The following is a 14,214-nucleotide window of genomic DNA, read 5'->3' on the forward strand; positions in this document are numbered from 1 at the left end:
TGAAAACGACTCATTTCAGTAGATTTAGAAGATTTTCAGGGCTGGCAGGTCCTGAAACCCTACGACTGTCAGATCAGGATATAACTGCTGAAACATGTCTGACCTCAGAGAAGAGTTAGTTCAGAGTTTCCAGCCTCTGCTGGTTGGGCTAAAAAGATGCTTCAGGACTAAACAGCTGACATCTCTCAGACTTTGTGGAGTGAAACACAAACTACAGCATGAGTATGGTCCATGTTTTATGGTTGGTATGAAGTGAGTTGATGAAGACTGAGGGTTAGTGTGTTTTAGAAAACACTCAAGCTACGGTTAAAGTTGCTGAAATATTCTTATTGCAGGTCTCAGCTCTTCATCCATCACTGATTTGGTCTCTCCACATGGAGAGCATTGTTTAGGAGCAGAGTTGTATCTAAGGTGCTCTAACTCTCCACTCTGTTGCCCTGCTGGCCTGTATCCACATTACCCTAGGCCTGACCTGGCCCGACCAGGCCAAGCTCTTTAACTCAGTATTTACTGGTGGAGACAGTTTAACTGATAGTGATGATGGCAGGTCTCATGTTTGTGATTGGTTGTTTCACTGTTGATGTTTCCATGGTCATAGCCTCTGTGTCTGATTTTGTCTGATTGGACTTGGAGCTCTCAGAATCTCTTCCTGATGGTTTCTCCTGTCTGGATGTTTGCTGGTTTTCTACTCTCAGCTCTACGCTAGATGAAACTGAACTCTGCAACTCTCTGCCATTGTGTAAAATGATTGAAAAGTCATATACATTTTATGTCTCATGATTGTGCACATTCATGCCTACATAATTACATGAGAGGACTGGAATCCCTGATAAATCCATGCTCTATGGTGAGACACAGAGACACTCATCAGATAAACCCAGAGAATGGACCTGATAAACCTGAGTGAGAATGGACCTGATAAACCCAGAGAATGGACCCTGATAAACTGAGTAGAGACTGGACCCCTGATAAACCAGAGAATGGACCCTGATAAACCCAGAGAATGGACCCTGATAAACCCAGAGAATGGACCCTGATAAACCCAGAGACTGGACCCTGATAAACCCAGAGACTGGACCCTGATAAACCCAGAGACTGGACCCTGATAAACCCAGAGAATGGACCCTGATAAACCCAGAGACTGGACCCTGATAAACCCAGAGACTGGACCCTGATAAACCCAGAGAATGGACCCTGATAAACCCAGAGAATGGACCCTGATAAACCCAGAGAATGGACCCTGATAAACCCAGAGACTGGACCCTGATAGACCAAGAGAATGGACCCTGATAAACCCAGAGACTGGACCCTGATAGACCCAGAGAATGGCCCCTGATAAACCCAGAGACTGGACCCTGATAAACCCAGAGACTGGACCCTGATAAACCCAGAGAATGGATCCTGATAGACCCAGAGACTGGACCCTGATAGACCCTGAGAATGGATCCTGATAGACCCAGAGACTGGACCCTGATAGACCCAGAGAATGGATCCTGATAGACCTAGAGACTGGACCCTGATAGACCCAGAGAATGGATCCTGATAGACCCAGAGACTGGACCCTGATAGACCCAGAGACTGGACCCTGATAGACCCAGAGACTGGACCCTGATAGACCCAGAGACTGGACCCTGATAAACCCAGAGAATGGCAGTCCCTGTTGAGACTTGTTGACAGTATCATGTGTGTTTGATCAGTAGCATTGATGCTACTGACCTCCATGGGCCCCAGAAACCTCTCCTCTCTATTGCCTCCTATGGGCAGCCTTGGTTCTGGTTCAGGTCGCTGACTGTGAGTGAGAACCTTGTCTTTGTCCCCGCCTGCTATGAATCCTTTTCTCTTGTTCCACTCCAGGCCAGTAGGAGGCGATATTGCATTTCTTAGCTAGTTTTTGAATATAAACTGGCATTGAAAAGACAAAGGAATCACTTCTTGTTGTATTTATAAAAGCAGTGAAAATCAGTCTCTCCAAAGACGTCTTTGGGAAAACCAATCAGCACACAGTAGAGAGATGAGTAAAGGAGTCAGTGATATCAGGATATTTTAGGTCAAATTAATGATTATCTGTCACAGAGTAATTTATCTTTGATGAGGAGTTTTTGATCAGGAATACGTGGAGTAGTGAAAGTGGAGGCGTTTTATTCTGAAAGGAAGAAATTCCTTCCTTTCCCTCCTGCAGAATTTTAATTGTATTCCCTCAGAGTCTGTGTGCTCTCTGCCACGTGAAGCATATTTCAGTCTCTAAATGTGGTTCTCATTACACAGCCCAGCATTTAGCCAACTCTCTCTCTCTCCCTCCCTTGCTCGCCCCGTGTAATGGTGGAGCTCTAACCGTCCCGCAGCAGTAACCTCTCACACGTTCACTCTCTCTCTCTCTCCTCCTTTCTCTGAGTGTTTGTTCTGAATGGCTGCTAAAGGAGCAGAAACCACCAATCTGTCACTCTGTTCTCTGAAACATTTCTCTCTGTCTATATTTAGATGCAGAGGCCGCTCTGAGAGATTTAGCTGATTCTATCTGTGGTTTTTGGTTGTTAAAGTCTGGCTCTGCTTCAGATAAACACTGACTTTCCTCTGTAGGTCGATGTGTTGTTAAACGTTACACATTATTGTTGAAGGGAGTGAGGATGCTGTGATTGTCTTGGCCCAGCTCAAAAGACACAAAAACCAGGGAAACTACATTTTAGATCTACAGAAATAGCTGGGTAATGATAAAAAAAAAAAACAGGGTTTAAATGTGGCTGACAGCTGAAGGAGAACCTGACGCTCTGATGGCACAGAGATTTTGATTGGCTGAGAGTAAAGGTTTAAAGCTCAGTGCTGGATCTGCACACCTAGGCCCGGTGCTGCAGAGAACCACCAATCAATCTGCAGAGACACAAAGAAAAAAAAGAATGCACTAGAACAGTGCACCCTGCTGGTGGGAGGCCTTCACACCACAGCACAGTCTTAAACTTTGACATGATTGTAATAGAAATAAATGATGATGAAGCATGTTGGATACCACTGCAGCAACAAAGCAGAAGTCCTCAACACCAGGACTGATGTTTTCAGTTCTCAGATATTAAAGCCAAACTCCTGCACAGCATCTAGATTACCCAAAAATGTTAGCGATGTTTCCATCACAACAGAATTTTATCTTTAGGCCAGAGGTACAGATCGACTTCTCACCATTTCATTTAAATGTTGAACTGTTCCTTTAACTCTGATAAATGTTGAACTGTTCCTTTAACTCTGATAAATGTTGAGCTGTTCCTTTAACTCTGATAAATGTTGAACTGTTCCTTTAACTCTGATAAATGTTGAACTGTTCCTTTAACTCTGATAAATGTTGAACTGTTCCTTTAACTCTGATAAATGTTGAACTGTTCCTTTAACTCTGATAAATGTTGAACTGTTCCTTTAACTCTGATAAATGTTGAACTGTTCCTTTAACTCTGATAAATGTTGAACTGTTCCTTTAACTCTGATAAATGTTGAACTGTTCCTTTAACTCTGATGAATGTTGAACTGTTCCTTTAACTCTGATAAATGTTGAACTGTTCCTTTAACTCTGATAAATGTTGAACTGTTCCTTTAACTCTGATGAATGTTGAACTGTTCCTTTAACTCTGATAAATGTTGAACTGTTCCTTTAATTCTGAATCCTCTCTCTGTCTCCCAGGGTAACCAGGACACACCGGCCCCCCCGGATCCATCCATGGCGCAGGCTTACCCGTCCGCCCAGTTCGCCCCCCCTCCTCAGAACGGCATCCCGGCTGAGTTCACGGCCTCACACCCCCACCCTCACCCGCACTCCCACCCACACCCACACCAGCACCCGGCGGCCCCCCAGGACTACAGCGGGGTCCCGGCCTCAGTCAGCGAGCACCCCCTCAGCATGTACCAGTCCTCACAGAGCCACAGCGAGCCCGGGGGGTCCGAGCCAGGGGGGCAGACGGTCACCGGAACAGCCACAGTAAGGCATCATGGGAAAGGGGAAGGGACAAGTTTGGTCATAAATATGTTATTGTAGCCACGCCCCCTCCCTCCCTCCCTGTGTGGTTTGTTTGTGTCTACACCAATCAGAGGAAGAATGAGGATGATGATGATCAAATCACGTTAGTCTGATTAAACGATCACAGAGTCTTAGATCTGTGATCTAGACGTACTGACGTGACAGACTGTGGCGTGGTATCAGACCAGGGCAGAGACGCTGCTGGGTTGTGGTGGTTACTGAGGGTCATGTGACCCTGTGATATAAGGGCAGATTTAGGGGCGTGTCTTAGCTCCTCATTAGCGTACAGGTAGATTCTCTGTGGCTCTCTGCCTAGTCCTGATGCAGTCTGATAGAGATCTCTGACTGACGTCTCTGTCCTCCTATCAAGTCTGCTCAGATCAGCTGATGCTCAGATCAGCTGATGCTCAGCTCTTCCTCCTCCCTCAGCTCTTCCTCCTCTCTCAGCTCTTCCTCCTCTCTCAGCTCTTCCTCCTCCCTCAGCTCTTCCTCCTCCCTCAGCTCTTCCTCCTCCCTCAGCTCTTCTTCCTCTCTCAGCTCTTCCTCCTCCCTCAGCTCTTCCTCCTCCCTCAGCTCTTCTTCCTCTCTCAGCTCTTCCTCCTCCCTCAGCTCTTCCTCCTCCCTCAGCTCTTCCTCCTCTCTCAGCTCTTCCTCCTCTCTCAGCTCTTCCTCCTCCCTCAGCTCTTCCTCCTCTCTCAGCTCTTCCTCCTCCCTCAGCTCTTCCTCCACCCTCAGCTCTTCCTCCTCTCTCAGCTCTTCCTCCTCCCTCAGCTCTTCCTCCTCCCTAGGCTCTTCCTCCTCCCTCAGCTCTTCCTCCTCCCTAGGCTCTTCCTCCTCTCTCAGCTCTTCCTCCTCTCTCAGCTCTTCCTCCTCTCTCAGCTCTTCTTCCTCTCTCAGCTCTTCCTCCTCTCTCAGCTCTTCCTCCTCCCTCAGCTCTTCCTCCTCTCTCAGCTCTTCCTCCTCCCTCAGCTCTTCCTCCTCCCTCAGCTCTTCCTCCTCCCTCAGCTCTTCCTCCTCCCTCAGCTCTTCCTCCTCTCTCAGCTCTTCCTCCTCCCTCAGCTCTTCCTCCTCCCTCAGCTCTTCCTCCTCCCTCAGCTCTTCCTCCTCTCTCAGCTCTTCCTCCTCCCTCAGCTCTTCCTCCTCCCTCAGCTCTTCTTCCTCCCTCTGTGAGTGTATTTGTTGAACCTGCGACTATCAACCCTACCAGGTGTTTGTCTAATCGTCACTTCCAGCTCCCCACAGATGATCATCAGATCCTTCCTGTCTAATATCTGATTTAAAGCTGCAGCCTGGCAGCCACAGAGCTCCTGCTCCTCATTTGTTCTCTGCTTTATAACTCTGTTTGTTTTCATAAATATGGATGAAGCCATCGGCCCACAGTGTCATAAAGATGACTGTTATTTTGCATAGTAATAATGTCTTCTCTCTGCACAGCAGAAACTAAATGCTTTGTTTTCTTTTCCTTCCTCGGCCGGACTCCCAAACTTAATTCACATGATAAATATTTATCAGAGGCAGAGATGAAACTGTAGTGAGAAAATACCCTCAAACTTTAGCGGAGAGAGGATTTTAAGCATAAGAGGGAACAGAAGACGGAGGTTTTCCCTCAGAGTCTCTGTGACGTTCAGTAACAGTCCTGTCAGCAGGAGCCCGTCCTTCTCTGAGGGTGTAGCAGCTCACTGAGACTCCAACCATGCCCCTGACCTCAGAGCATTTTCTCTCTGTTCCTCTAGACCACAGGTTCTCAAAGTCAGGGTCGGGACCCCCTTGGGGTCACAAGACACTGGGAAGGGGTCGCCAGATGCCTTTGAGAAACTAAGAATATTTTTCGCACAACTTGAACCCATTTTTTGCTTCTTTTTACTCCTTTTTTGCCACTTAACACCAAATTTGCCTAATTGTAACCTGTTTTCATCACTTTTTCTTGCCAATTTTTGCCCCTTTAAATACATTTTTGCCACATTACTCCTATTTCTGCTCCTTCTTAATCAAATTTTAACACCTTTTCTGCACGTCTTTTCCACTTTAAGACATTTTCGTTACTTGTAAAACTTTTCCGTCACTATTCCCACCTGATTTTGCTTTTGTTGACCGATTATTGTCCCTTTTAACCCCTTTTCACCAAATTATATGCCTATTTTGCCAATTTAACCATATTTCAATAGTTGTTGTGCCCATTTTTAACCAGGTTTCCCACTTTTTAATCCCATTTCACCACCTTTCCCCCATTCCTGCCACTTTTAAGCCAATATTGACATTGGTAACTGGAGCCCAACTGATTTATTGGCGGGCCGATTAATCGGGCCGATTTTAGCGTTTCACTGATTAATCAACATCGGCCAATACGTAGCCGATCATCTTCTTTTTGCTGTGTGGGGATTTTGTGTCTCTCTCTTTTTGCTCCTGTTGCTCTGTGTGTGTCCGTGCTTAACTCAGCCCGAGAGCCTGGCCCCTCCCCCTCAGACGCAGACTGCAGCAGCAGCAGCTCTCCCTTACTCAGTGTTGCCGACTTAGCGACTTTGCCGCTGTATTTAGTGAGTTTTCAGACCCCTCTAGCGACTCTCTTCCAAAAAAGTGATTAGCGACAAATCTAGCGACTTTTTCTGGTGTTATTGGAGAGTTTTGGAGACTCTGACCTAAAAGCACGTATTGTTGTTGGTCTTCCCACTGAGCGGCGGGGGCTGCCATCCTCGTCCCTGAGCACTCACATGCGGCCCAATCCCTGCTGCAGTGGGACTCATTCGGCCTGTTTTGCTGCTTGCGTGTGTCGCGCGTGTCAGCTCCGGCTCCTGCCGGCGCGGCTTTCACACAGGGCGTGAGTTTTTCTGAGTGTCAGCCACATCTCCCTGCTCTCAAAGCCCTGTCCTTCTTCATAAGTTTTACCTCAATAAACCCCCTAAAAGCGACTTGATTCAGTGTACAGAGGAAGTGTGTCGGGAACTTTTCAAAATAAAAGTATTCTGTACAAGTAATCAGAGTTTCTCTATAGAAATGCTAAACCGGGCTTTTACTTTGAAAAGCACAAACCAGAAAAGCATTCATACGGTGTTAATCTTTCCTATGACATATTCTACCAGTGTGGAGACAGAAAGTTTCACTAATAGTAGATCTTTAGAGAACAGCTTTATAAAACAGGCACATTTAAGCTGGTGGCCTTCCTCAGGGTTATCCAGAAACACACTGTAAACATTTCTATGTGCATATTTGCCACAACCATGTAAATATGGCTCTCTATTTATCATTTTCCTGTCTAATATGGTCCACAGCTACAGTATAAGACTATTATAACTGTTAATTCACATGTCCACATTTGTGTTCATGTACAGTAAATATCCTGTGTACATTAATGTTCTTATTTCATATATCAGCCGATATTTGGTTATTGGCTCTTTTTAGCCCCCAATATCGGTATCGGCCCCAAAAATCTCATATGAGTCGGGCTCTAGTGGTAACCGTTCTGCTACTTTTCATGACAGTTTTTGCCACTTTCTACCAACACTTTTATTTAATTTTTGCTACTTTTAACCCATTTCTGCTACTTTTGAAATCCTATTTCACCACCTTTGCCACCATTTTTTTCCATTTTATTTCTGATTTTTTCAAAAAAGGGGTTTACATTTTTAAGATGACTGTATACTGTGGCACCAACAAATAAAAAACAATATTTGCTTCGACAACAGTGGCTACTATTCAAGTAAACAAATTAAATGTGGTTATCACACATTTGATAACAATAGACCATCATTTCACTGACTTCACGGCGCGGTCCCAGAAAGCTCCACCCTCATTATTCTAGAATGTTCATGGCTGTGTTCTACCACCTTCAGGTCCAGTGGGGGTCCCCGGTCTCTGGCACCTTTATTTTGGGGCTCACAGGCTGAAAAGGTTGAGGACCCCTGATCTAGAATCACCATTTTATGTCCTAAAACCCTGAATCTAAACAGGGATCTTCGAGTCTTTTAGGATGCAGAGGTTACGCTGACAGTGCCTGCACAAATCTGCTGGCATGTCAGGGAAAAACAGTGTCACTAGTGACAGCATGCATGCACAGTCCCGAACAAGAGCAGTGGTGGTTGGACGAGGTGCATGAGTTTCTCAGCACAGCACCAGAGAGGAGAGACAAGTTCTGTCTCTGTCTGCAGACTTCTGTCTCACAGCAGAGTAAACATCATAGTAGACGTTATCCACGGCTGACCAATCACAGGGTAGTTACGCTTTTAAGGACTCTGCAGGTCCAGGTCTACACAGGCCTGCGGTGTGAGCTGGGGTGTAGATTTGGTGCAGAAGTATTGATCAGGCCTCACACCCCTGTCTCTGCTGATCATGTCTACGCCTTCGTACTCTGAATAATCCACCTCCAGCTCTCGCTGACGTCCGTGTGCTGTGAGACGTTGGTCTGCTGTTTTTATTCCAGCAGAGGAAAGAATGAGAGTGAGAGAAAGAATGTTGGCAGAGAACAGGCCAGAAACTGTACATCTGGAAGAACCATCAGTCTGTGTGACCCCCCTCCCCATCAAACCAGCGCTCGCTGTTTCACTTCTCCTCTCAGCCACGTCTGCTCCGTCTGTCTGCTTCATCCAACACCAATTTATATCCACAGAACACCGTTTAGAGACCAAACGGTCCCTGGAGACGTCCTGGTTCAGAGCTGAGAGCATCGGGAGACTCAAACTGAGAAATGAAGGACCTCAAACTCAGTTTGAGTCTTTATTTTCTTTGGTTTCATCTTAGAGAGACACATTAGTGCAACTTTATCTGAGAGGTGTCTGAGCTCTGCAGAAGTCTCACTATAACCGTGTGTTTGTCTGATTTATGATCAAAATCTCTCATTAAAGTCCTCACAGCCCTGGTGTTTCTGACAGATCAACATATTTAAGTGTTAAAGCACAGCGTAGAGCCTAGAGTGGTTGTAGGAGAAGGTCTACAGTGATGGTGGGGGCAGCTGAAGGTGAAGGGCTGAGGTGGTTTTTAATCTTTCACCTCCAAAATGTCCCCAGTCCATCTTTGGTTCATTTTCCATGTTTACTCCTCCGTCCCGTCTGTGTCTCTGCAGACACAGAGAGTCAGATTAGTTCTTTGAGCGTCTTCACAGCGCATGTTTAAATCCACTTTGGTCTCCACATTTCATTCAAGAATCTGTGCATTGTGCTGCGTTGGCAGAAATGTTACTTATGCATGCCTTATTCTTGATTATTACATCTTATAGTAAGATTTTTTCCTGGACTTTTCTTGTTTGTGGGTAAAAACCAGATTTTTTTCCTCCACTACAGTGAAATGTATTCAATATTTTGCATTTTTCAGAGAGAAAAATAACAATTATTGAAAAGTTAGGACATGCAATCAGATCATAAAGAGGGTCTTTAATTGATTGATCATCTCCGGACCCTCTTTACTCATGCTGTGACCCTTTTATTGGCCAGGGTCTTAGGTTGGGAAACACAGGACTAAACTGGCCCACCATATTTCCAGCTCAGTTCCACTGAATCCTTCTGAGGGTAAAATCCTGCACCATTAAAGTCTGGATTTACCATGAACCTGTCCAAACCATGACCCTGAGTCAGTGCAGGATTCAGAGAGAGCAAGCTTCAGTCTTCAGATCAACTCTGACTGCAGCTCTCCTCTACGTCTTTGTTTCTCCTGCAGTCGGAGGGCTGGAGTCGAAGCATGCTTCTCTTATTTCTCAGCCTCATCTGAATCAGGATGATCTCATCTGGTCTGAGTGTTTACACAGCAGCGTCAGCGTCCTCCCCCCTCGCCGTGAGCCCCTCATGTGAGCAGGGGAACTAAAGTGGGAAAAAGAGGACTTATAAACCTGCAGTCAGAGCTACAGTATTTATTCAGATGGGCAGCTCAGTGAGTCTGAATGGGTTTAGAATTCAAATGCACAGAGGAGGGGGTAAATAAAAATGTTTTTATTCTTCATTTTTCACTGGAAATACTTCTCACTCCTCTGAGTCTGATCCCAGAAATGATCCATGCTTCTATAGTCTGATGCAGACATTCATGGTCCCTGGAGGATGATCCCTAGTCTTTTAGTCACACGTGCTTCCCGACAGTCCCTCCAGAGCCTGGTTCCTAAGATCCTCTCTGTACCTGTCATGGCCTTTGGTCTGCAGACGTTCACTGTAACTCTAGTCCGGTCTGTCGTTTCTGTTAGACCGCTCTCTGGTCCTGCTGGTGCAGGTCCTGCTGGTTCATGTACAGGCGGCTGAAACCAAGCGTATTATGTTAGAAGTAGAGCTGATAGATACTGATCAGGGGTTGGCTAGAGTTAGTGCAAAGAAGCGATCAGAGGAAAAACAAAGACGAGGTCAGAAATGTTCCTCCTGACCTCTGACCTCGTCTGTCTCAGCCCTCAGAGCTGCACCACTCTTAAAGAGTGAAATGAACTGACACATTTGGAGGGAGTGTTCCTTCTCTGACTCGGTGTTTCTCCCCTGACTCGGTATGTTTCTCCCCTGACTCGGTGTTTCTCCCCTGACTCGGTGTGTTCCAGTGAATGGACTTGTGTGTGTTTTCTGCAGGTTAAACCTGACTCGGTCAGACTCCGGCCCTCGCCTGTGTTCGATCTGTGCCGAGCGTTTGAAGCTGCTCCTCGTTCAGACTCACATTTCTGCTGGTTTAGACTCACTGGTTCAGACTCACACTTCTGCTCGTTTGGAGGCCCAGATCCTGGAGATGAGCCGCTTTGTCTCACTGTTTGTTTGTTTTGTGGTTCTGGGAGAGAGGAGGCGACAGATCTGCACAGATGGCTCCGTGTGTGTTCATGTGTGTCTTCCATATGTTGCACTGTATACCTAGGCGTTGTGTGGAAGTCTGACAGTCTGCTGGCCTTATGCTGCTTCTTCTCTAACACTCAGGCTGTATTTTTAGCTGGCTGGATCCTGACACTGTTTCTGAGCTGGAGAGACAAAAGAAGACGTGAAAACGCCGTCTTTCCTGTGTGTTTAGGGTTTAAGGGTTACATGCGGGTTCAGCAGCTACAGTATGTTCAGATTCTCGTCTTTTTTCTGCCAGAAAGACAGATTTTACTTTTCTTTAAAGCTCTATTCTGGTCGTTCAGACGCTTTATTTATCTGGTTTACTGTTGATGTGAGCAGATGAAGATCAGCTGAGATCTCTTTCACTTGGGCGACCTGAGGTCAGAGGTCAGCAGCTCTCACCAGAATAAATAAATCCTCATGTCCAAGGGACAGAACACAACAATGAGTTAAAACAAGCAAAGCTCACTGCCAATTAAAGAGCAGGAAACGAGTCACAGGAAGAGCGTAGAAACACAGGAAGTGTTCAGTGGTCTCTCATCATTTCAGACTGAATAAGGGATTCTAGATCAGGGGGGTCAGACTCAGTCACAGCAGGGGTCGGGTTCTGGATTCAGGTCTAACCTGAGGGACTAACAGGGTCAACATTAACCATAAACTGTCAGCCTCATTTTCCCAGTAATAAAATACATCATTTAGAAATTCTATAGAAGTAAAAATAATAAGTTTAAAGGCTCAAATCTGAGATACAAGTAACAACTTATTAGTTTAAAACGACAGAGCATGTATAAAAATTAAAAAAATAATGTTTTTGAATAGAAAATATATGAGGAGAAAGTTAAAATCATGAGTTTAAAAGGTCAAAATGTTACTTAAAATGTTATATTTTGAGTCTAACAGGTCAAAATATGGGATAAAAAAGCCAAAATTAGGAGTTGAAGATGTCAAAATATGAGCTAGAATTCAAAATGATGACTTAAAAAGATAAAAAAAATATTAGTTACATTTGAAACTGGGAGTCTTAAAGGTTGAAATATGATATAAAAAGTAAAAATTATTAATTTAGAATGTTAAAATATGAGGGAAAAATTGAAATCATGAGTTCAAACGTCAAAATATTGGATTAAAGTTTAAAATTGTGAATCTAAAAGATAAAAATCTGACATATAAAGTCCAAATTATGAGTTGAAAAGGTCAAAGTATGAAATGAAAAGTCAGAATCAGAAGTTTGAGTCGTAATCTTCAGATGAAAAATTAAAAAAAAAACACAAATTAAATTCTTTCCAACTTTCTTTACTATTAATGATTTTTTTTTTACTCTTGACTTTCTCAGACTTTTATGGCTTATAAGGAGATTTTAAATATTAAAGTAGAAGTTTATATTTTTATACTGGAGGAAATCTGCAGACCTCAGACTGGTGGACCAGTTAGAATACTAATATGATCTTGTGGGCCAGATATAGTCGTTCCACGGGCCGGATGTGGCCCCCGGGCCTTGAGTTTGACACCCCTGGTCTAGAGGACTGACAGATCAGATCAGTCTGGAGAGGATTCATGCAGAGGGTGTAAAACTGAACGCTCTTTTCCAGGTCAGTCCTGAGGAACGGCGAGGAGTGAGGCTCCTCCCACTTCTCCACAGTTGCCAACAAAGGTCAGTCAACAGGAGAGGCGTTTTAGCTTCTTACTGCTGAGCTGAGAGAATGATCCATCCTGGATGCTTCTGTAGTCAGGGTTCATGGAGGGTGTCTGAGGTCGGGGGTCAGTCGTGGGGAATCTGTCCCATGATGCCCTGCTACCTCTGACATCATCTCTGGTCAGTGATTGGACCGAGATCCAGGCAGTCCTCTCTGTGCTGCGTTAAAAGCCTCTCTGTTTTCCTCTCACGTCTGTCTGAGGATTAATGAATGAGGAAGATTTCAGGCGGGTATAGTGAGAGGACGGCGTGGAGAGAGAGGACGGCGTGGAGTCCTCTCTTGTTTAACAGCCATTGATCTCACTCACACTGAGAACTAAAGGACAAACACAGACTGCCGCTGATACTCCCTGTGTGAGTGTGTACGAGCATCCATTATGTCTCTGTGTGTTTGCATATTTTAACCCTTTGTTTCTGCGCCCGAACTATTTATAACTTCCCTTTACTTCCTAAACCTGGAGGATGCACGCTCCGAGATGAAGCCTTCTCCTTCTACAGAGCCACGTGTGCAGAAGGTTGTGGAGTTTGACCTCTGACCTTTCTGTGTTTCTCCTCCAGCAGACGGATGATTCTGCACAGACGGACAGTCAGACGGCGTCACAGTCGTTACCTGAAAGCACAGACAGCAAGGCCCAGCCCAAGAGACTGCACGTCTCCAACATCCCCTTCAGGTTCAGAGACCCCGACCTCAGGCAAATGTTCGGGGTGAGTACCAGCACGGGGGGGGGGGTCTACACTGCACTCATTATTATGGAAATGACATTTTTCTCTTATTTTCCTAAATATTAATGCAAATGACAGTATCTTTCATGTCATCAGCCGTTAGAGCGTAATTCAAATGTTTTTGAACAAACTTCATAATGAAAACTGTTATTTTTTAAAAATCAAAACCTCAAAATGCACTGTTCCACATTTTTAAGCACATCAGAGTTTTAAAACATTGTATAGTTTGTGAAGAACTGAAAATGGTCATTTGTAGAATTTGCAGCATTAGGAGGTCATATTTACTGAAATCAAAGCTATTTCAATCAAAAACATCTGAACAGGCCAAGTTCCATGTTAACATAGGAGCCCTTCTCTGATATCACCTTTACTATTCTTGCATCCATTGAACTTGTGAGTTTTTGGAGAGTTTCTGCTTGAATTTCTTTGCAGGATGTCAGAATATCCTCCCAGAGCTGCTGTTCTGATATGAACTGCCTCCCACCCTCATAGATCTTTAGCTTGAGGATGCTCCAAAGGTTCTCAGTAGGGTTAAAGGTCAGGGGAGGAAGGGGGCCACACCATGAGTTTCTCTCCTTTTATGCCCATAGCAGCCAATGACACAGAGGGATTCTCTGCAGCATGAGATGGAGCATTGTCATGCATGAAGATCATTTTGCTACAGAAGGCACGGTTCTTCTTTTTGTACCATGGAAGAAAGTGGTCAGTCAGAAACTCTAGATACTTTGCCGAGGTCATTTTCACACCTTCAGGGACCCTAAAGGGGCCTATCAGCTCTCTCCTCATGAATCCAGCCCAGAACATGACTCCGCCCCCTCCTTGCTGATGTCACAGCCTCATTGGGACATGGTTGCCATCCACCAACCATCCACTACTCCTCCATCTGGACCATCCAGGGTTGCACGGCACTCATCAGTCAACAAGACTGTTTGAAAATGAGTCTTCATGTATTTCTGGGCCCACTGCAACCGTTTCTGCTTGTGAGCATTGGTTAGGGGGGGCTGAATAGTAGGTTTATACACGACTGCAAGCCTCTGGAGGAT

General features: G+C 45.1%; 1 protein-coding gene across 5 annotated transcripts in view; it reads left to right on the forward strand.

The window, feature by feature from the left end:
• Positions 1–14,214, forward strand: part of rbfox1 (RNA binding fox-1 homolog 1) — a 294,065-nt gene that overhangs the window by 217,780 nt on the left and 62,071 nt on the right. For all 5 annotated transcript variants that reach the window (XM_041816738.1, XM_041816737.1, XM_041816739.1 and 2 more), the window contains 2 exons: positions 3,662–3,955; positions 13,007–13,153. In XM_041816738.1, coding sequence (XP_041672672.1) covers positions 3,662–3,955; positions 13,007–13,153 — 441 coding nt within the window. The remainder of the gene's footprint in view (positions 1–3,661; positions 3,956–13,006; positions 13,154–14,214) is intronic.

Source organism: Cheilinus undulatus, linkage group 21 (assembly GCF_018320785.1).
Source record: "Cheilinus undulatus linkage group 21, ASM1832078v1, whole genome shotgun sequence".
Lineage (NCBI taxonomy): Eukaryota > Metazoa > Chordata > Actinopteri > Labriformes > Labridae > Cheilinus > Cheilinus undulatus.